The following is a 24,077-nucleotide window of genomic DNA, read 5'->3' on the forward strand; positions in this document are numbered from 1 at the left end:
TTGTTACAATTAATCCACTGCAGCTAGCTTCAAGGATTACGAAAATGTTTCAATTTGGAGGTTGGCAGACCACCAAATGTTTAACAACATGGTGGTTGTAAAAACACGTTCAAGGAAGTTCAACTTTAGCATGGGTTCTTTTTATCTGTTTAGAACTTCGACTGTAAAAAATACAGTTGAATAGCAATACAATAGCATGCACTGGCATTGCTGGGACAATCTGAATACAAAATTATTATAATGAATGGAAAATAAGATTTAAAGTAGAAATGTACAAATGTAACCGTTGCAGTTTGAACGTTCAATTGGAATTTTGGATTTCATTTTGGACTGGTGCTGAGGATAAAAATGTAAAAATATCCACGCTTGCATGTGTTGATTGTGCAGTATGTTATATATAAAAAATGCATAGAAAGAAAAAGATGTTCATATCCCAATTTACAAAAACATCTGGTTAGACAGATGTATAAATACTCAGACTTCGAATTAATCAGTCATGGGTTTGGTTGGACCTATTTTGTTCTTAAATCTTTTAAAAACAAATGTGCTTGTGCACAAATAAATAAATAATTGTACAAGCTACAAGACGTGTCAACATTGCATAATATAGTTTCATATAGTATAGCACAACATTCCATTGCTGCCTCTGCCCACTAGAGGGAGCCGGGGGAGCCCAGTGGGAGGCTGACATTATTGCAGCGCACCTATGAATGCGTTGCTTAGACGCAATGCATTATGGGAAAAGGTTTAGAGTTTTATGTTAAGTTGATTGGTAAGTTGATGTGTGATGGGTTTAGCTTAAGTTAGATGACACCATGAGTCAGACTGTTATGTTGTATGTTGGTAAATATTATCTCCTATTATCTCCTCCTGTGACTTCCAGTGGTTTGATTGACAGGCAATCCCAAAGGTTTTGTATGTTTAATGTGAGTGGCGTGTTGTCTCACCTTGTTTGACAGTACTTGAATGTGCCTTCTAACTTTGAATACCTTTAGCACTAAGAGTAGAACGTTACTAGTAGTAGCTACGTTACTCTTTGTGTGCTAACGTTTTCTCAGTAATGCTTTCTGATGGACTTATCAGTGTGCTGTTCAAAACTTCTACCCGATCTCTGCTCCACTTGTAGAGTCCAAGTGGGATCCAGTGGTGACTTCTCAGTCTTTTGTTTTTTTTTCCACTTCCAGACTTGGATCATTTCAAAGTCCACACCAGAAGCGCAGTATCGGTCCGAGAGGGACAAGGAGTGGTGTTGCTTTGTGGAACGCCCACTTCCTCAGGAGGTGAAAACATCAAATCATCTTGCCGAAAAATATTGCATAACACCTAATATCCCCCCAACCCCCAGATCTTACTTATGCATGGGTCTTCAATGAGTACCCATACTTCGTCCAGCAAGACAATCGGCGTTTTGTCTCTCAGCAAACAGGGAACCTTTACATCGCCAAGGTGGAGTCCTCCGATGTGGGCAACTACACTTGTGTTGTGATGAACAGCATCACAAAGGGCAAAGTTCACAGCTCACCTACATCTCTCATACTCAGGACAGACGGTGAGAAAGCAGCGGTCCTGATGTGGCCAATTTGGTTGTCAGTGTGATTTTATTATTTGTCCTTCCTTTCAAGGCTGGCTTTAATTACCAGAACTAGCGGGAGAGCGTTGTGTGTGCTGTGGTCTTAGTTCAGTCACTGAGTGCTAATGCCTTTAAATAAATAGTTGCTTGTCCATGTAGGACAGGAAAACAATGAGTGCCAAGCTCTTCTTTGCTCACTGACCCTACTTTAAAAGCTCTCCCTGGAGAATTTACAGCCCCTGTTCTTTGGTTTGCACTTTAGTAAAAATAGAGCCTAAAGATCTCCTTTGAAATGAATTAAACATAAGCCATACATCACTGAACCATTACATTGAGTGTTCCAGTGGTTCCACTAGTTAGTTTCCACCCATTGCACATGTCTTTTCGTAACTTTCAATTCCATCGCAAGTTTAAAACCGACGCAACGTCCAGCATTCGATATCCATTCCAGTCAAGGTTTCAATTATCCCTTTGTTACATTTGCTCCCTTGTTGTAAGTGGCCTTCTGTATTGTGGTCATCCATTAGAGAAGGTTTACGTGGCTTTTATAATCCACCTTCTGTTTGTGGTTGTATTTGTGGTAACATAATGCAACCCATATTCCTTGTAAAATGTGAATCATGAAAGAATGACACCTCCTGTGTTCTCTTTATAGGAGTGATGGGCGAATATGAACCGAAAATAGAAGTTAATTTCCCGGACAATGTAGCTGCTGCAAAAGGATCAACAGTTACGCTGGAGTGTTTTGCTCTTGGGAAGTAAGCTGAAGCACGTTTTCAATCTTGGTGTTGCATATTCGACAATTAATATGAGCTACCAACGGACGTACCTATTTTCATGCTCAAGCTCTCTGTTCCATTTACATAACTGACTCATGTATTAATCAAGCTATTGTGATATTGTTATTGTAGAAACAAACGCAAAAAACTGTACCTATATGCTGGACTAACACAATGCCTCGCTAGCCGCACAGACGGAAGAGTGGATACCTAGCTGTCAATTTTGCTACAAAGACTCAACAAAATGCTTGTTTGCTGTCAGCATTTTTTACCCGAGGACTGGAGCACAAGTCTTGTGTGCATTGTGAGCAAGCTTATACCAATTTGTTTTGGGAATAAATATGTGTTGATGTTTCACATAAGGATTGTGAATGATGGGCAAAATTCCAAAAAGTGCAGCTCCATTTTAAGCCTTCACTGTGCTGAAAGCGTATAATGTGAATCCGTTTTGTTTGTTTGTTTGTTTTTTTTTATGGATTCTATCCCCTCCTCTGCAAAAAAGGTTGTCAGGTCTGCCAAAAACTTTATTGCAAGGTTATTAAACACATGTGTGTATCCTGAGCAATAATCTCAACCCTTCTGAAGAACTTAAATGTGAATTTCTCCTAACAGTCCTGTCCCAGAGATCACCTGGAAGAGGGCGAATGGCGTTCCATTCCCTAGCAAAGTCAAAATGAAGTATGCCAATGCTGTGCTGGAGATCCCCAGCTTCCAGCAGGAGGATGCGGGAGGATATGAGTGTGTGGCGGAGAATAAGATGGGCAAGAACACAGCCACTGGTCGACTGCTTTTCTATGGTTTGTTTTGTTCCTATATTTATTATCACATTACAGTAAACATCAACTGCTTGTACTCTTTCTTTAAATCATTCATTTGAATGTATTGTTTGAATTCCTTACTCAATCCTTTCCAGAATGTGATTCCACATATTCAAATGCTGATGGTTTTTTTCTTTTTTTCTTGAGGTCATACTTATCCTCTCTCCTTGAGAAGAATTGTATTGTGTAGCATGTTATTCCTTGAAAATCTACTAGCTAAACACATTTTAAGAATTGTGATTTTAGGAATACCAGAGAGAGCACGGAGTGATTTTTGAATCAGGACAAATTTAGCTTTATTCAGTATCGAGGTATTTCTCGCCATTGGGTCTCTTATGTGGATAAGTAGAGTACATTATTAGAAAAAGCTGGGTGTAAAATGAGACCGATTGTTGTGTAATTGTCTTGGTTTTATTTTTTCATATTGCGCCTGACTGAGATAAAGTAGAGAATTCTAATTTGGTGATGTAATGACAGTAGTAAAACCCGTTTTTACAGACAGTCAGAACAGATATTGCCATCTTCTCAGAGAAAAAGCCCTGCTGGGTTTAATTTTATGCCACTTACAGCCGTTTTGTGCTTGTGAATTGGAAAAGACAAAGTGAGTTGTTCTAATACTGTATTCATGGAAATTTCCTGAAAAGTCGTTACTATGTGAGAGCTAATATGCACAGAACGTGGTGATGTAATGGAGCCTAATCCAAACCTGTGCCTCATGTTTGTGTTCCTCCAGCCAAGCCTCAGTGGATTCAGACCATGAAGGACACGGCCTTGGCGATAGAGGAGAATTTGGACTGGGAGTGTCGAGCCAGTGGCAAACCCAAACCCCTTTACACGTGGCTGAAGAACGGCAAGCAGCTGATCTCCCAGGTAAATATGCCACCTGTCCTCACCGGTGTTTCCTTCTGAAGACTTCATCTTCACCTTTGATGCCTAGCGTCGAAGCGATTGCTGTCTTTCCAAGTGCAATTCAGGACGCGATGAAAGGAGACTATAAACATGTTACTGAGGTGAGCCAATAATGAGACGGTTCCCTGTCTTTGCCCCAGCAGATCATACAGCAGCATGATCCCCGAGAGGTTGCTCCATTTCATATGAATGGACTCGCTTGCTGCTCTTCATTATTCACGGCGCATATTTAAGAGCCGCCTGATTAAGGGACAGTGAGCTTAATCTAGTTTGGAGCCGAACACCTTTACTACCGTTACTACAGCCTTTGCATCTTTGCATCTATTTATTGTGTGAACACTGAAAGCATTCTTAACCAATTCCAAAAAATCCAACATCAAAATGTTCAGCTCACCCGGGACAGGTTTGCTACCTAGTCAGGCTTTTCAAAATATTCCCACATTTAGTGTAATTTCATATTTTCGATGGAAATGTTCCCATTAAAAATGAATGGACAAATAAAATGGTACTAGATTTATTTGGCATGCCTTACTACTACCCCCCTCCCCCCAATTGTGGCACAGTCGTAAAAGTTGTATAGCACAGCTGGTTGGTTCAATTCCTGATTTGAGCTCAAACTACCAACTTACTCTTAGTTCCATTCTACGTTTTAGCACATTTCCACAGCATTTCAGTCCAGCTTCAGCTTCCGAATGGCTCCTGCGTTCATTCTAAATTTAGATTTTCGCACCTTTTGGAATCATGTTAGTTTTTGTCAGCGTTTCAGAATTGAAAGAATTGACATTGCATCATCTAGTATAATCACCATGCTTGATATGCTTGGTGCTCTTGGTACTCACTTGTGCTTCCAGCTCTTTAATCAGTGGTGCTGAGTGGTGTGTGTGGAGTCTGTAACTACTATGCAAGCTTTACACTGACTACTCTATGTTATAGCCAGGTTTCATTTCTACTGTGTTGTCCCTTGATATATTTACTTCCGTAAGCCACTGTTTCACTCTACAATATTTCTGTGCATTTAAGCGAGTGGCGCTGCTGGAAGCCGGACCAACCGACATACTATAAATCTTAGTTTACATGATGGTGAGACTTAGCTTGGAGCTATTTGGCAGACGCAAATGTGATTTATACCTACATTGATTCATTCCTGATTTGTAAATCCAGCGATTATGTCTTCTTCCCAATCCAATGCTTATTGATCTTGACCAGGGTCTGCTGAGCAAAGCAAAGGCTATCTTAAGTCTGAAGTAATAATGACTTTTCTATCCCTCACAGGATAGGATTCTCATGAAGGATGGAGCTCTGTCAGTGTCGGTGTTGACACTCTCCGATGCCGGAATGTACCAGTGTGTGGCTGAGAACGAGCACAGCATTATATATTTTGCCGCTGAACTGATGGTTTTAGGTAGGTGACTTTTATCTCTCCCTTAAGCCTTCAAATTATTGTTGCTTCACCATTTTAAAGGTCATTTTAGTGACATTCTGAAAGGTTGTCTGGCTTAACAGATAATGGGGTCAGTGAGGATGTTTTGTGGAGGTCAAACACATTTAAAATATATCTTTTTATTTACCTGCCGGATGGAACCAGAAATGCCACAATATTACTGTTTTTTTAAGTGTAGAAGTAACAATAAGGACAGCTCTTTCTATTTCTAGTTCAAAGTACAGTTCAATATGAGATAATAATAATAATAATAATAATAATAATAATAATAATAATAATAATAATAATAATAATAATAATAATAATAATAATAATAATAATAATAATAATAATAATAATAATAATAATAAATAAATGTTTTATTTTTAATATTTGTAACTTAAAATTAAAATTTTAAATTTGTATTATTATTATTATTATTATTTATTACAATGATGGGTTATTATTTTTATTGCTGACTTCTTCCACCGCAGACCAGGGGCGGGCCGCTTTGAGTTAACAAAATTGTCTGGAGGGCCAGAATGTATATTTAAGACACACACACTATTTTACGCTTATAATTCCAACAGTCCACATTGAATTATTTGTCCAATTTTAGCTGTAAAATTGTAATACTATCAGCTATATGTTCTCATGTCCCTTTTTTCAGGAGCAATTTAAACATCAGACCACAGCAAACTAAGAAATTTAATTTTACAATTTTCTTTTGATTTTTGCATGTTATGTTGCCAGCTGTTGTATGTTAAAAGTAGAAATACTTAGAAAGCAAGTGGCGGGCCGGATTCAAACGCTTGGTCGGCCGCATGTGACCCCCGGGCTGTAGTTTGCCCACCCTTCCCTTACGGGAAAAAAATATATTGCAGTCTGTGTATAATGTGATCTATCCCTCTTTGCTCCTTCATGTAGGCATGATCCAGTCTATATATCGATACCAACAAAATGGTTGATTTTGACATCGTGCTTAAAGCAAATATGGATATTTTAAAAATATCAATAACAGCTGTTCTTGATTTCTGCAGTCCTAAGCCTGGTTACTGTTTCCCATCAGCCTCTCCCCCAGACTTTACAGGGAACATCCTCCGAGCTTTGCTGAAAGCCAAGGCAGGAAGTACCGTGACTTTGGAGTGTAAACCCCAAGCGTATCCCTTGGCCAGCATTTTATGGAAAAAAGGAAACCTTCCTATTCTCACCAACAACAGGTAAGCATTTTGGCGTTGAAGAAGCTCTGATTCAGTGTTGGATCAATGTTTAAGAAATACTCTCAGTCTCTCATAAACCACGCCAATAACGCTTATCCATGAATACATGAAGTGCTCATTGAACGAGCTCAAACCCCGGACTCCAATCCAGACTCTTAGCTATATGTCATGATAAAATCACCTGGCATGGAGCGATGTTGGCTCAGAAACTGCTGTGTCTGCCACTGCACTCCTATAGGATCACCCTTTCACCTGATGGGACACTGAGGCTTGCCAATGTGAGCAAATCGGATGCAGGCAGCTACACATGCTTCGCTCGTAATAGATTTGGCATGTCAAGTACGACTGGAAGGCTCCTTGTTACAGGTAAACTCTTCTTGATCGCCAAATGTTTGTGTCTTACATGGATCTGGGGTCGCCATTCATCCTTTGAAAAACTGAATCGTCCCGTCGTCCCAAAGTACTTTTTCCTGTATTAGCGTGAGGCGATCGGTACTTTCTTAGTAAAAATGAAAGCTTTGATAGGTATGACTTGGGATCCGTTCCTTAGTGTTGCTTATGTCAACCTTTGATTTGTTGGCTCCTCATCTTGGTGTGCCGCCATCCATTTATGTTCACATCACATATTTTCCATCAAATTCAGGAATGTTTGCCTTCTAAACTATAGGGATGCTCTCTAGTCGTACATAGAGGACATTTTCCAGCAATGCAGACAATAATGGGATGATTGTAAGTCGTATATAAAATGATGAATAATTCAGAGGAATAAAATAACAATGAGCATATACCCAGAGGCAGGCATACATTTTAAGAAGATAAATTGCCGTTTATTATCAACTCCTATAAAGTTGGGTTCGACAGCTAGCAGCACAACACCGAAGCACTTGACAGTGTGACCAACTACAGGGGAGTGGGCGTGCCTGGAGGCGGGCTGTGGGTAGAATAAAACAATTTGTCACAGTAATCGCCAAATCCAAACAAATATAGCTGGCATAGGTGCAGATTCTGGAAGATCTAGAAATCTTTCTGTGCTGGTTATTGTGTGTAGCTGCTCTATATGGTCGGAGTCCACAACTCAATACACAGGACAAAAATGAGCATAAAAGATCTCCTTCAATTTCATAAAGTTTTTATTGACACACAAAGTCGGACTTCCAAGAAGCATGAGCAGATTTTGGGAGCAGTGCACACACACACACACACACACACACACTACTGTGAGAGCGCTAAAACATATTTTTAATAGTTTCGAATGATTATGAAATGGGACCTTGAACATATATAGCTTGAGTACTAATTGGTATTTTGGGAGTTGTAAAATCAAACAGCCGAAAGGGTCTAAAATTCCAACATTCCACATTTATAAAGTATGTGTTCTTTGTGTCAGATCCAACCAGATTCACCCAAGGCCCAGCAGACATGGACATCATCGTGGGCGAGAGCATCGTGTTGCCCTGTCAGGTCACCAGCGACCCCGTTCTGGATGTTTCCTTCTCATGGGCTTTCAACGGACAGCTCATCGCCAATGACAACGGCCACTTCGAGCTGGTGGGCGGGGTGAGTGACTCTCGGAGCGCTTCGTCAGGATGTGTGAATGAGCGGTTGGCACCTTTTGCTTCACCTCATCCGTGCTGTTAGTGTGAAGAGAAAAAACTTGACATTGGCAAATATGATCGTAATTAGTGTGATGCCACTCTTTACTGCTGTCTGCTTTAATGAGCCAATTTCAATGTATTTTATTTACTGTATTTTATTACTTACTTCTTTTAATAAATGTGTGTTTTTGTTCTTTTGTTTTCCTTTTCTTTCATCATTGCATAAGCTATGTATGTATTGTTACCGATAGTATACAGTAAATGTTATGTTAGAAACAAATAAAACAATGACCATAAGTTGCAATGAAATCAGTGGACATTGAAAGAAATTAATTATTTTATGAAATGTGTGAAAATACACTTTTATATGATGCAGTTAGTTGCAGAAGTCTCAGTGAATCCGTTCGCCATTAACTTTGATGCTGTCTGCTGCACACAACAGAAAGCGGATACACATAATTAAAGGTGTCTTTAAAAGGAACGAAAGCATGGCAAAGCCCCAAATGACAGTATACTTTCAGAACACCCTCACAGGCTTCCAGATGAGTCATTCTTTGTGTGTGTGTGTGTTTTCTTATCTGAAAGGAGACTCCCTTCCCCAGAAATGCTTGAATGTCTCCAGCCCAAAGAGATTATCAACTTAACTTTGCTGCTCTAAGGAATCTAATTTCCATAATTAAACCATGCTGGCACCACTTCCACATTTTCTCTGCCGATGCCAAGTGAACAATTTCACCACTAATTCACCATTTGCTGCTTTGGGGTGTCCTCACAACCTCCCCCCCTTTTTTATTCTACAGCCCAGCAATCCTGCAATAGTGAAAGGAGCGGTGTACGAAACAAGTTTAAGATTACAACCTGCATACTGCAGCATATTGAGAGGGCTGTAATATTTGGCCATAACCCTCTGCAAGCAGAGTGGTCCATGCAGCCACTGTGGAGGTGTCCCTAATGTTGTGGCCAGTCAATGCGGCAGTCAGTCGGTATACTGCCAACTGAAAAGGAACCAAATTCTTATGTTGTAAGTAGTACACCTGTTTTATGATGACTTCATGGAATAAGACAAAAATATATTTCAATAGCGCTCGTGCGACCCCTGATGCATAAGTGACTGATGTCACACATACGTACAAGCCTGCGTACGACGTTACGAGACAAGTTTACCAAGTAACTTTTGATACAAACTGAAATAGAGGCTAGCTGAAGAAACATATATTTATATAAATATATTATATTATATATATATTATATATATTATATATATATATATATTATATTATATATATATTATTATTTAAATGTTAGATCTATTCCAAGCAAATAGTTTCAAAATCAAAAACTTTTTATTTCATACTAGACATTCCTGGTTCCATCCGTTAATATGCTATCACTAGCGCTGCATATTCCACGCAACTTAAAGCTTTCTTTTCTCCTTGCCAGCGAGCTGCAGGCGATCTGATGATCAGGAATATTCAGCTGAACCACACGGGCAAATATATCTGTGTGGTGGACACGGATGTGGAGAGCCTCTCAGCCGTGGCCATATTGATCGTGAAAGGTAGGAGAACATCTCCACGGCTCTGAACTAGCTAATTAAGATGGGTTTCACAGAGCGGGGTCGTTTTGGAGGCCCTGGAAGGCAGGAAGTATATAAAAAATGGAATCACCCCCAACTAACTTTTAAAAAGTGGCCAGAAATGTATCCAAAATGCTATTTATGTGCTCCGCATGGGAAAACTGTTGTGCAGCACAAAAGATAAAGCACAGTGTATCTTACGGGAGACATTATCCATGCATGCTTCCCTCCGGGTGTGTATTGTTCACTCTGGCTTTTAAGCTTAAATATGTTTTATTGCAAGAGGCCCAATGGAGGAAGGAATTATGGACATTGTCATATAGATTACTCCCCAGGTTCACTCACTTGATGACAACGCATACTGTACAACAGGCTTGTTTTTTATGCCAGCTTGTTTGTTATGGCCAACATTCTGTACGGTGATGTATTTGATAGTACTTGCCATGCCTGTCTGGTCTCACTCATGCAGCACGGTTGTCTCCAAGGCGATCCCATTTGTCAGGAGCTACATCAAGATGAATAATATTCTGTAAAAAGTGTGTCATAATTTAGTTCCGAGTTTACGTTAAGAATCATTTCAATAATATCAGCTTTTTCTGTACGTTACAGAGGCTAGTGAGTTCCCACACAGGACACATATGAGAGGGACAGGAAGTATAACTAGCCTTTGGTAAGCGAGGGTGCCAAGGTGAATGCAGAGTTTGAAAACTCTTTTCTGTCATTAAACGGACGAGGAGACGTGGGCAAGACAAAAGGAGTGTGTTCAGTCGAGATCGGGCGGAACTACTAATGCTGCACTTAAAAATAAGGAACTTTAACAGCCTTAACGAGCCTTAAGAGACTGTTCAAACTCTTTATGAGCAGCCACAACAAAAAATAATCCATTCCAATAAAGACAGAACAATGAAGTACCAAAATTCTATCCCAAGTAGAATACTGTAAGCTTTGAACTGGTGTGTTGGGTTGTGTTTGAAATCCCATCCTAGTCAAACAGACAGATGCTGTACAGTATGTGGTGGTAAGGAATTCCAGAGTCTGGATGCTGGAAGCACCTAATGCAGTCATCTTGAAGCAAGGAGGAGGGCAGCAGATGAGGAAGAGGGCACAGAGGGGCTATGAGGAGAGATCATGTCATCTAAGTACGAGGGAGTCAGGTTATGGAGGGCTTGGAAGTTAAAAAGAGGAGTTTATATTGAATATTCTTTTAGGACTGGGAGCCAGTGGAGCTGAAAGAGAATTGGTGTGGTGTGGTTTGAAGATTTAGCACGGGTAATTATTCTGTCACTAGAGTTTGGAATGAGCTGTAATTGTTGGATGAGTTTCAGTGAAGACCGGTGTGTAGTGAATTCCAATCCAATTGTCCAAACAAAACAGGAAGTGACCAAAGCATTGATGAGAATTTCTGTTGATAGTTGGAAGAGAGAAAGGTTTTTGAATGGCTTCTTCTTAATAAAACAATGGCATGCACGACCCTGGTGTCAAGTGAAGAGAACCTTCCCTGTGACTCTGCATTATTTTTAAATCCTGCTCATGGCGGCTGTCACGGATGGGTCATTCCACGCATCAAACCGCTTCAAATGTTTGGCAGTAAAGCGAAAAACCTGTGGCAACCCAGCGATGTCATTTTAGATATTACTTTCCAATCCAGCGGCCAGCTGGTATCTTGTGTGGAAGGCCTGCTGTTGCTGTAAAGCTGGGACTGATACTTAGGATAGCAATGAAACAATTGCCACAAACAAGTCAACAAGACAGGTATAAAAAAAAATTATGGTTTGGTGAGTAATTCATGAGATTTGCCTTTACCAACCCTAGACATTTATACGTATGTGCAATTATAAGCAATAATAAGACTACTAACTCACTGCTAGCAATGGGAAAGGTCCTTGTTGTGGTATCCCAAACGTAATGTGGGTGGATCACGCGTGGTATTTAACAAAGATCTCCATCATCCATCACTATGACGTTTGTCACTTGACTGATATATTCATGTCGGTCTGACCGCCGTCTCCATACAGCCCGACAGTACTGCCAGCTTTGTTTACACATTGGCAGGCTACGGCATCTCCCAAGTGATACAAGAGAAAACAACCGCGCTAACTATAGTTAGCTTCAAATTAAGATGCAGGGTTCAAATCGTGTAAAAAAAAAAAAGCAGTTGCTTATGGTCCTGGAATTACATTCATAAAAAGCGTTTTAGTGCATTGCACAGATAGATAGATAGATAGACTTCCTTTATTGTCATTGCACAATTAATACAGCAGTGAAATTGCCAACGAAATGTTGTTGCCTGGCTTCCATATAATAAATAATAAATTTAAAATAATATAATAAATATTAATGATAATAAATATTAATATTTATATATTTTATATTTAATATAATATAAATATTAATATACAAATAAATAATTAATAATAATGTGGAGAATAAATAGATGACATCAAATATGAACAATGTACAGCGTAAACAGTAATTTGTACAAATAATTTAAATCATTTTGAATAAATAATAACAATTTAAAGTTTTGCGTGTGGGCAGGTAGAGAGGATCATTTGGCATTCAGCAGTCTGAGACAAGTGACAGGGAAGGCAGGGAACGTCACCAGGAATTGAGGTTCGTGTATGCACAAAAGTATTTGGACACCCGACCGTGACCCCAACAGAAAGTCAAACTGGTCTGTCTTTCTACAACTGGCTGAGTGTTTTTCTGCACTCTTGTCATGGCACTGAAGGCCGACCATCTTTCCTCTTGACATTGCAGACAATGGGTATGTTTTAGATACCACTCAAGGAACTACTCCACAAACACTATTTTGTGGCACATCGGCTGTGGAGAAGGTCAGCGTGTAAAGATGACGCCATCTTGAGGAGCATGGTCATTATCTTCAAGGTTAAAAATCCATAGTCTTATGTGCTGTATCTTCAAAAAAACTGTTCTCAATTCTGCGAAATACATATTTTGCTGTGAGCCTAATGGATAGGTAAACAGTGACATCGTTCGCCCATTTGATCCAGCAAAATGTTATTAAGAAAATGGAGAATTGACTATTGATTGGCTTTCATTTGTCATTATTATTTATTTAAAAGACTGTGCGTTCTTTTTTTTTCTTATTAAGAGCTACTAATGAGTTTTACTGCAATCAATATTTCTGTGCTGTAAATGCAAGCGGATGTCGGCTGGTAAACAATGTTAATCTAGAATCTAGAAAACGATGTAACCCTCCAATAATTAGATATAATTATCTGGGTATAATTTGCTGGGTTTAAGAACCACTTCAGTCTGTGAACCAAACTAAGGTGTTGTTATTCTGTGGTGCACCTCATAGCTCTCTAGTGGTCTATTATTTCTGATGAGCTGACACCTTCATTAAAAGAGGAAACAGTAGATGACGATGACTCCTCAAAAGGGGACCTAATGAAAATGAATGATAAAATGCCAATCCCAGATATGAGAGCTTTCATCTTTTACTGTTATTTTTTTACGTGACTCCCAGCATCTACTTGCATCTGCTGTTTCATCCATCAACCTCCAAGAGGACCTTTAAAGGGAAGAATTGCAGCTTGAGTGAACATTGGTGGATAAATTGTGAATTAAATTTTAATTCCTTGTGAAGGGCATCACCTCTCTTGGCGCACAAAAATTAAGAAATATTTCCCCTTGCTGATATTGATTTAAAGGTGGTAAGGCTTTGGGCTAAGGGCTGACAATCATCGTTCTTATGTTTTATTCATGCCGACACGTTTCTGAGAGCTGTGTATGTTTTCCGTTTGAGTGCATTCATGCTACTTGTGACTAAATGTGTGTCTGTGTGATCGAGCCAGGCCCGCCCAGCCCACCAGACTCAGTGACAGTGGAGGAGGTGACAGACAGCACAGCCCAGCTTGTGTGGAGCCCTGGGCGGGACAACAGCAGCCCCATCACCAATTACATCGTTCAGACCAGAACGCCTTTCACTGTGGGCTGGCAGAGGGTTAACACAGGTAGGAAAGCGTTTAAAGAACTTCCGTAGGGAGAAACTCTATCCCGGTTTGCAGGGAGGGCAGGCAGACAGGTCAGCTGTAGATGGGGAGGTGTGAAAGGGTGAGATGAGATGTGGTGCTCACTGGAGCTCACCAGAACCACTTTACACCTGTGTCAGTCAAACCAGCGGTATCTTCTTCAGTCATGCTGATTAACCCTCTGTTGTGCAGGGAACCACATTTGGAATTGTTATTTTTGAATTCTGCTGTTATCTCCGTCATTTAAATGATATTTAACAACAGAATTTTAATTATTAACTTACAAGTATTGATTTCATTTTGCACGCGACCTATAACTGTCCATCATGTACCCGGCGGGTTCCCCTGAACGCAAGCTTCTCGTCGAGAAAAATCTTGTCAAATGCATGGAGAGACCAGTTGATGGATTCTATAATTTGGGTTTTGTTAAATTCTGTATGAATTAACAATTAACAATTCTATTATTAATATTCTATATCAATAATTATAATATATTATCTATGATCTATAATTAATATTAACAATTCTGTTGAATTGTTGAATTCTGCTGTTATCTCCTTCATTTAAATGTTATTTAACAACAGTATATTAATTATTAACTTACAAGTACTGATTTCATTTTGCACACGACCTATAACCGTCCATCACATACCCGGCGGGTTCCCGTGAACGCAAGCTTCTCGTCAAGAAAATCTTGTCAATTGCATGGAGAGACCAGTTGATGGATTCTGTAATTTGGGTTTTGGAGAACAGTGGCTATAAAAGTATGAGACGGGACTGAATGAGACGTAAGAGGCAAAGCAGGGAAGATAAGGGAGGAGAGGGCAAAGATGCAACTGCATTCGTTGAAAGAAGGAAGGTAATGCAAAACATTTTTTTAAATCAAAAACAGAAAAACTACAAACTGCTAGCAAGTAATTCACCAATAGGTTCAATTCTCAAATGAAAGAAATTAAATAAATTTTGGTAATGGTTTTATTTCATTTGAACATGCATCAGATTCCAATTGAGTGCATCCCATAATCAGTTCATAGTTCCACATGTCCAAAAGGAGTAGGAAGAAACCAAGTTTATTAAATCCTACCCCTCCATCATTTTAAAAATATATACGAAACATCTAACAGTTTAACATTTCTTAGGAATGTGCGGTGATGCAAACAAGTGCAACAGTAACTGTTTGAACAGTCTGAATATATCTATTTATTTAGAAAATGCAAAGTTCCTTATTGCCGAAAGTGCAGCATTAATTGTTTCCACATTTCCGATCTCTACTCAACTGTTTTCATCTTATCCACTTGTTTTTGTCTGTTCAGCTAAATAATAGAACAGGAACATTTCCAGTTGTACAGTGCACAACAGTGCAGTATGTGTTTGTGGTTTGTTGTCGTGTGATGTGTTTGTGATGATGAAAATGAACAAGCTAGTGTGGTTGAGATCGTTGGATGTCAACTCTGCATGGGCTTACCAAACAACAGAATTGGAAAGAATCCGTTATGAATCGGCTGAAGTCGGGTTCAAATACAAATTTAAAAAAAAAAGAAAAACAGGGTCCAAACAGAGTCCAAACATAAACACCGGGCTAAGCTACAAAAAGGAAAACCTGCTGGAAAAAAGCCAAGCAGGGAACTACGCTACAATTAGGTAACCAATGAATCCCCTACTGAAATGCCAGCAGGGTGAATAACTTACAACAAAGAAGCCAAAAAGGACCAGAAGGCAAACAACACAGGTGAGAGCTGCAGTACATGAGGAAGGCAGCACAACCGAGCATGAAGCGACAATCTGGCACAGAATCAGTCCAGGCACCAGGCTTAAAGGGGAACTGCACTTTTGGGGGGAATTTTGCCCATCATTCCCAATCCTTATGTGAAACATGAACACATATTTCTTTCCCTTTTCTGTGCAATATAATGTAAGAAAACGAGTTAATATGTGCTTGCTAACAATGCACGTCATTGCTACTCCGTAGTAACGCGCCCTCATGGTGCTGATACTGTATTGTTAGTCTTGAAAAGTTAACGTTAGGTTATAAATCATGCCTCACATGTATATTGTTGAGGGTTGTGACAATAGGCCGAAATGTTGGTCAACTTTAAGATTCTATATGCTACCAACAAAAACACAGGACAAACTGCCGCAGTGGATACACCGGCTCCCAGACGACATTGCTACAAAAACGCAGCAAGATGCTTGTTTTTTCTGAGCGTTGTTTTTTTTTAGATTAGGATTATTTTTAACTTAGCAACTCAGCAGGGAGCACAAGTCTTGTGCTGAAAGATACAGCTATTCCATCAGTCGGCATCCCAGTGAGAGCATATATTGAAAGTAACTGTTTTGTGTGTGTGTGTGCCTCAGTGCGCCTCGAAAAGACGTTCCTGTAAGGTTTTAAATCATCAAAATACTGTAAGTATTACACGCTATCATAAATGTACTTGTTCTTGCATCTCATCATGTCCAGTATATAAAACGAAAAAATTGCTTTTTTAGAGGGCTTCGTGGTAAAATAAGTGTGTCCTGATAACGTGCATTGTTAGGCAGCTCATATTAACTCATTTTCTGGCTTAAAAAAATGTACAGAAAAGGGAAAGAAATAAGTGCTCATGTTTCACATATGGATTGTGAATGATGGGCACATTTTTAAAAAGTGCAGTTCCCCCTTTAATTCATTTTCTGGCCCCTTCTATTGAGTTGTGAACTCCTCTAGAGCAGTTACACACAATAACCAGCACAGAAAGCTTTCTAGATCTTCCAGAGGAAAAAGATCCCATTTGGAAAAAAACCCCCAGAGAGGCAAGGAAGTAAAAATTGTCACAGGATGGTCATTGGTCCAGCTCTTTGATGCAAAAAAAACAGCTTGAACTCTTTGGCACCATAAGCAGAAGCTTTGGGGGATCTAAGCGAGTGAACACAGGCTTATATAATTAAGGCTCATGAATTCACAGTCAGGGAACAAACAGCTGCCCTTCTGCTCTGCCGCCGCTCAGTAAATCCCAACTTCCAGTGACCATTTACCAGTCTAGACTCAAATCTGCAGCTTGCCTCTCAATCATCGAAATTGTCTCGAGATTATGGACCACACAATTGACCTGCAAATCCCAGATCCACGGTTATTAAAAGTCCTTCTCAGTAGGTCTTTTATAAAAGCACCCTAATATTAACGTCACTTGGTAATACCACTGCAGAAGAATGCCGAGAGTAACACAAGTGCAGCCTCTTCTCACAGAAGGTAATGCAGCATAAGAAGTACAGAGTAAACATGCAGTATTTCTAGGTCATTTGAGAAAAAATATGTGGTTTTGTTATTGTATTAAATTGTAATGTAATAATGGTATTGGTTGATTTTACAGATTGCTGCATGATTTTTACATCACTGAGCAATGAGGGAAGGTATTATCTGTATTGTGAATTTTCTGTGTTTTTGTAGTTCCAAAAACAATTGATGGAAGCACGCTGACAGCCACCGTGGTGGACCTCAACGCCTGGGTGGAGTATGAGTTTCGGGTTTTGGCCAGAAACGGTGTTGGAGTTGGAGAACCTAGTCCTGTGTCAGCCAAGACCAGGACAGAAGATGCAGGTACATACTGTGCACAATCATCTGAAATCAGTGTTGGATTATATTCATATTTTACAAATTACCATATTTTCTGGATTATAAATCACTCCGGAGTGTAAGTCGCACAAGGCCAAAAATGCATGATCAGGTAAAAAAAACATACATAAGTCGCACTGGAGTATAAGCCGCATTTTTTGTGGGTAATTTATTTTACAAACTACTTGACCAAAACAGACATTACATCCTCTTGGAAGGCAAGTTCTAACAAGAATAAAAGAATAGAGAACAGGCTGAATAGGTGTAAGATATGCTAAAACAATGGCTATTCAGCTACACGAAAAATAAACATGAACAGAAAAGGTGTCCAGTGTTTATTCCAGTGTTTATATTTTTCATTTATAAGTCGTTCTGGAGTATAAGTTGCAGGAACAGCCAACCTATGAAAAAAAGTGTGACTTATAGTCCGGAAAATATGGTATATATACTATTTTGAATGTGCCGCTGTTGTTTGCTGATTCATTTGTGTTTTTATTTTAATAGATAATTCTTATTAAAGATTGACTCTATTAATAATGTCACAAAGAAATAACCTGATCATTTGTAAATATCTTTGTTATATATTTTCTGATTTTTACCAAATTTGCTATGTATATACAGTATCAAACCAAGTTTAACCTGGAAACGGTGAGATGGCAGCAATTAAAATTTATAACACCTTCAGATGCATCTTTCTTGTCATCTTGGAATATCATATGATGCCATCTATTGTAATATTTTCTTCCCTTGAATTGAGAGAAACTTCTGAACCTGGATGAAACTTTCCCTCAAAGCTATTTCCTTGGCAGATATCTTTGCTCCCGCAGTGCTCGTCTTCTTTTTGGAGAGTTGTTTTTATGTGGAGGTGTTGATAGCTTTTCTGTGTGTAGTCCCTGATGCAGTGCCAGGTGATGTGGGTGGAGGAGGCGGTAGCAGGTCTGAGCTGGTCATCACATGGGAGGTAAGTCATCGATTTTAAATTGTTCAAAGTGGATGTTGTTCACTTGTTCAACAGTTTTGGGGGATTGATAATTGATACAATTGTAAAATGCAGGACTCTTGACTTGAAATGATTGATTTGAAAATGCTAATGGTAACAATATCAATCTGAATAAATAAATATAAATTTGTTTACAATTCCTAACTAGGCAAACATCAGGCAGAAGTGGTTGGAGTTCTGATTCCCGACCAGCAAAAAAGAATTCCACCCTTAGTAAATGGCTCGTCACCCCAAATCAACATTTTAGAAAAAGTAGACAATCCACTTGACAGTTTATACAATATCATAAAATTCATGTTTTTGATTGTGGTATCGAATGAATATCAAGAATTGTGGAAACCCAAAAGTGGTGGTAAGAACTACTAAAGTTCTGGTATCATGGCAACCCGAGTAGTGACTACAGAGAAGCATGAACCACCCTTAAGTGATTGGGGCCCAAGCAATGCATTTCATGTAAACATAGATAATCCTTTCATTGTTTTTTCAAATAACTTTTTCATTGGATCTGCTGTGAGCTGAGACACTTTTAAAGCCATTTCCTCATTCTATATTGTTAGGTGGGTCTCAGAAGCAATTTTAGGGTCACACACAGCGATCTTGTCGGCCCAAGGCAATGATGAACACGAGTGGTTTGTATATGTTTTAATATCACTATAGTTTTGTGTTTCAATCTCAGCCTGTCCCTGAAGAACTACAGAATGGCGAAAGCTTTGGTTACATCATCGCTTTCCGTGCCTTTGGAGAAGTCAGCTGGACGCACGTGGCCACCTCTGCCCCCGGCGCATCCCGCTATGTGTATCGCAACGAAAGCATAGTGCCCTTTTCCCCATTCCACGTCAAGGTTGGCACCTACAACAGCAAAGGACAAGGTCCCTTCAGCTCTGTGGTTACCATCTACTCTGCAGAGACAGGTAAGCCAATCAGGCTGCGATGCAAAATCTCTCCTCGTCTGGAGAGGTCAGGAAAGTGGTCTTGATAGCTGAACTCGGCTGACAGCGCAGGACAAACAAAGGCGAATGCAGGCAAATGGAAGGTTGTAAAATGGAGGCATTTTTAAACGCAAAGAAGATTGCTTGGGAATATCACTATACTGTAAAAGCAAGAAAAGGACAAAAGATTCTGACACTTCGATCTCTACTCTGCAAAAAGGTTATTTCAAAGTGTAGCGATGATTTATCGCTATCTCTTTGTGATTTTGTGATGCTACAAATGTAATTCATTTTCATATAGATTTATTCTGTTTTTTTGTGAAAATAGGCAGCGATGCTCAGGCACCTATTGTCTGTTTTCAGAGCCAAGTGGGGTACCAGTGGGAGTTTGGGCCAGAAGTGTCTCAGCCTATGAGATTGAGGTGAATTGGCAGACTCTCTCCTTCACCCCTGAAAGAGTTCTTGGCTACGAGGTACATTTTATGCTTTTAAATAGAAAATAGCAATCCCACACAAAACAACACCATGCAAGATCTCCTGTCAGAATCCTAAGAAGGGCCATGACACAAATAACCTTCAGCACTTGGATACGGACAGCGTCAGGAACAAATAGTCGCTTCGCAGGTCCTGTTGTGGGATTGGGCTTTTCAATTTGGGCAGATTCGATCTGATATCTGTTTAGTTTAGGAGTGGAGTGGGGAATAGTAGTTAGTGGACAAAGGATGAGGGATGAGAATAAGAAGAGGAGGAATAAATAGGTGAAAACGGCCGGCTACAATAACATTGTTTTCATCATTCACACAATGAATGCTTTCAAGATTCACACAATTAAGAAACAATTAAGACACAATTAAGACCGCCTTGGAAAACAATGAAGGACGCATGCAAGAATGTTTTCATGTAGACTGACTACATTCAATATTCTAATACGGAGACGATAAGCTTTCACGCTGTTTGAGCAGCTTGTTTTCATGTCCTCATGCAACACACCATGTACACTCGTCACAATTGGACCAACTAATTGCAACGACACTTTCTTCTTAACCTGCCTAACATTGTACAAACACACAGTCATATTCATTGTTTGACCCCCATCAGCTCACTGGAAGTGAATTGTGCTGTTTCTCTGTCATGTGTTTTCAACCCGGCAATTACTGATGTGTTTAAAATGTACCAGACAGCCGTTAAATAAGATAAGACTGTGTAATAGTAAAGTTAATAGAGTGTGCATATAGCTGATTCAGTAATTTAAAAAAAATACGGTATATCAATTAAATAATAGCTTATTTAATTAGTTTGTTTATCATAATGTAATTCCTCTCTAATCCAAATGTACTAAAAGGTCCCATTTAAATTTTGCAGAGGGAAAAAAAATCTGAAGAATTGTGCTTTCTGGAGTTTGTGCATCCGACTCATCTGACTAGCATCTTCCTGATTTAATGGTTTACCAATCTGAAAAATATGGATTCGTCATTTTCTAACAGACTGCCCTTCCTGATGGTAGCGAAGCCTAAATAAGACTTGTTGGAGGTAAAATAGAAAGAAAAAAGAGGTTTATGCCGAATCAAACATCGCAGTGGATAGCTAGAATGCTATGATGTCTCTTCAGGCGATACAGCAGGAGGGGATCATTTCACAGCAGCGCATGCTAACACAGCAAAAACCAACAACCATAATGACCTCCGGTCCAAATGCTATGAGTGAATCTTTGTCACTGCAGGTGGTGTACTGGGAAGATGACACTAAACCAGAGACCATGGGCAAGGTTCGAATACCGTGGAACCAAACCTCGGTTACAGTTAGCGGCTTAACAAGGCACACGCAGTACTTCCTGACTGTCAGCGCCTTCAACACAGCCGGCACCGGCCCCTTCCTTCCTGCAATCAATGTCACCACAAAAAAGCCACGTAAGTTTTGAGACATCCTGCAGCTCTGGAGCTTGATTTTTGTGCACCAAGTGTTGATTATTTTGTGGTACAAACTATGGAGGGTGATGTGTATTCTGTATGGCCTTCCTTGTTGCTCGTTCATGTTGCTCTGCTACAGTATGTCTGGGAAGACAAAAGCAATTACACACTACACTCACTGCATTCCAGTCAAAGAATTATCCTTTGGGAGACTTAGTGGGATTGTTCTAATTGAAGGCGCCGCCAAGGTTAAGACAACAGTGGATTTGGTCACGGCCCATTCTATTACAAATTGTCCTTTTTTTAGTTTAGTTTTTCAACTTTCCTAAATAGATGGATTCCTATTTGTGTTACAAATAAAGTGTCTTCACCTTTGAGAGTGTGACAATATATACGTAGATATGAGCAACCTTCATGACATTTAACCTTACTATTAACCCTGGAAAAGTCAGGGTACCTAATAATACGATACGATCTGCGATACATGGATCACCATAACGATATTTTAAGACGAGGGAGGTGAAAAAGCATTGGCATTTTTTTTTATTCAGGGAGAAAAAAAATCCACAGCCCTGTGTGAAAAAGTCATTCATGAAAAGATACCTGAACTGGGATTCATCACACCTGAGTTCACCTGATGACTGCCACACCTGTTCTCAATAACCAAATCAGTTCAATAGGACCTGCCTGACAAAGGGAAGTAGACCAAAAGATTCTCATAAGCTAGGCAGCATGCTGAGAGCTAAAGAATTTCATTGACATTTATCAGTTTGGAAACGTTTCTTAAGCTACCGTAGTTCTAAAGCTTTGGGACTCCAGCAAAACACAGTGACAGCCATGCTCCACAAATGGAGAAAAACAGTCACACAAAGACCCCAAAACAACATTCAAGGCCTGCCTCAGTGACATTGGGCATAAACGACCTGAATAGTTCCAAGATGAAACACACTGCTGAACAAAACAACATTCAAGGGGAACTGCACTTTTTGGGGAATTTTGCCCATCATTCACAATCCTTATGTAAAACACGAACACATTTTTCCCTTTTTTGTGCATTATAACACGAGGAAACAAGTTAATATGAACCAGCTAACAATGCACACCATTGAGTGAGTCCTCATTCATGCAAACATGGCAAAAACCTGACAGCTTTTTGGACTGTATTTTTCTCAAAAGCACTGTGTTCAGCAGTAGCACGCTTGTTTTATAAATGACTTATTGAAATAAGACAAAAACACATTTCAAGGGAAAAATGCAGTCATGCTACCCCAGTTGAGTTGTTGAGTGTGTGTGCACAGCGCTGTGCACCACGCATGTTACGGAACACGTTTACCAAGTAACGTTCGATACCAACTGCCATAGAGGCCAGCTGAAGGAAACCTAAAAAAGTGGGGGCATTGTGACAAACGGAGAGGTGTTTTCATTGTCTCAATTGCACCGTGTACGTGAACGGGGCACCGCTAGCCTCTGTGGCTGCCGCTCAGAGAGTCGGATACTGATAATGACAAGATGTTTCATGCTCGTATTGGACAAAAATGTATTTGCCTTAACAGATACTCGTATATAACGAGTGTCCGGCTCATCCCAACTTTTCATTGTCAACGATACAACACTTTCGATAGCTGGGGTTAAAGTTCACATCCTTACATCATGTTTTCCAGAACTTTGACTTGACACAAATGGATTTTTCCTCACTCCTAACAGTTTGTAATGTTTTCATTGGCATGTTATGTCACAGCACCCTCCCAACCACCACTTGACGTTGAATGGACTCTAATTGGTTCCCAGCTCTCTCTGTACTGGGAGCCCGTGGTGGCAATGGAGTCCGAGTCGGAAGTTACAGGTTACCAAGTGAGTCTCTCCACACATTGACACTGACATAACTTGTGTTCAACAAAAAGCATCAGACTATTCATGGATTTCACCCACCTCTGTTTGCCTCATTCAGCTGTCATACAGGAGGAGTAAACACAAAGAAGTCAGCATTTTTACAACAACCAATTCAACAGCAGAGCTGAACCTCACCGATGTTGATGTTGAATACGTCATTCACATTCAGTCCCTGAGTGAAGGAGGCCTGGGCCCGGCTTCCATTCCCATTCGAATCCACCAGCTTAGTAAGCACATTCTTTTTCAGTGGTTCAAGGACAATATCGACCACAACGTTTTCATCTGCCGTCAAGAAATAGCATGTGTTAAATGTTTGCAATATTGCAACACTGAGCATGCTGACCATGACACAAGGATTAAATAGGTCTTCTTTACTTAAAACCTACATATTTTTTTTCTCATTCAGCCACTTGCACAATAAAGTCACCGCACGTTTTTAAAGAAGGATATCAGCCCTGTGTTGTTGGCTCACCGTTACACAAGTCCCCGGCGCAGGCACAGGGCTCGAACGGCTTATGTTTGGCTGAATATTGCTGTAGAATTCATCTTTGTCGCAGGTTGACTTCCTCTATTATCATGTAGAATTACTGTCCCGTGTGACTCCATGGGGGCTCCTCTTCAGCTCCAAATGCTCATTTGCATGTGAAGCTAACTTTTATGTTCAAACCCCGAAAACAGCAGCGGAGAGAGGTAGAAGTCCAGGGTGTGTTTTGAAGTATTTCATGAAAAATAGGCTTCTTATATTGCGTGAATGCTCCATCTTAAAAGTATATGCGCAAAACACTTTGGCATGGGAGTGGTGTTCAAAGAAACTCTGAAACATCAAAGGTTTTCACTTTTGTATGCTTCACATTTTTAATGGATTACTGGAAAGAAG

The 24,077-nt window shown here is 39.8% G+C and overlaps 1 protein-coding gene across 2 annotated transcripts in view; it reads left to right on the top strand.

Annotated features, from left to right (window-relative positions):
• The window catches only part of cntn3a.2 (contactin 3a, tandem duplicate 2), a 40,335-nt gene that overhangs the window by 11,078 nt on the left and 5,180 nt on the right, over positions 1–24,077 (top strand). The window contains exons 5-22 of one of the 2 annotated variants that reach the window (XM_058084604.2): positions 1,185–1,280; positions 1,346–1,549; positions 2,226–2,328; positions 2,962–3,146; positions 3,901–4,037; positions 5,349–5,478; positions 6,566–6,716; positions 6,955–7,082; positions 8,104–8,273; positions 9,752–9,869; positions 13,709–13,867; positions 17,310–17,459; positions 18,365–18,435; positions 19,151–19,385; positions 19,767–19,876; positions 21,124–21,310; positions 23,049–23,161; positions 23,259–23,427. In XM_058084604.2, coding sequence (XP_057940587.2) covers positions 1,185–1,280; positions 1,346–1,549; positions 2,226–2,328; positions 2,962–3,146; positions 3,901–4,037; positions 5,349–5,478; positions 6,566–6,716; positions 6,955–7,082; positions 8,104–8,273; positions 9,752–9,869; positions 13,709–13,867; positions 17,310–17,459; positions 18,365–18,435; positions 19,151–19,385; positions 19,767–19,876; positions 21,124–21,310; positions 23,049–23,161; positions 23,259–23,427 — 2,616 coding nt within the window. The remainder of the gene's footprint in view (positions 1–1,184; positions 1,281–1,345; positions 1,550–2,225; positions 2,329–2,961; positions 3,147–3,900; positions 4,038–5,348; positions 5,479–6,565; positions 6,717–6,954; positions 7,083–8,103; positions 8,274–9,751; positions 9,870–13,708; positions 13,868–17,309; positions 17,460–18,364; positions 18,436–19,150; positions 19,386–19,766; positions 19,877–21,123; positions 21,311–23,048; positions 23,162–23,258; positions 23,428–24,077) is intronic. The other variant, XM_058084605.2, reaches the window with a different exon arrangement.

This window comes from Doryrhamphus excisus, linkage group LG17, assembly GCF_037039965.1.
Source record: "Doryrhamphus excisus strain RoL-2023G ecotype Guam linkage group LG17, RoL_Dexc_Guam_v1.1, whole genome shotgun sequence".
NCBI classification, from domain to species: domain Eukaryota; kingdom Metazoa; phylum Chordata; class Actinopteri; order Syngnathiformes; family Syngnathidae; genus Doryrhamphus; species Doryrhamphus excisus.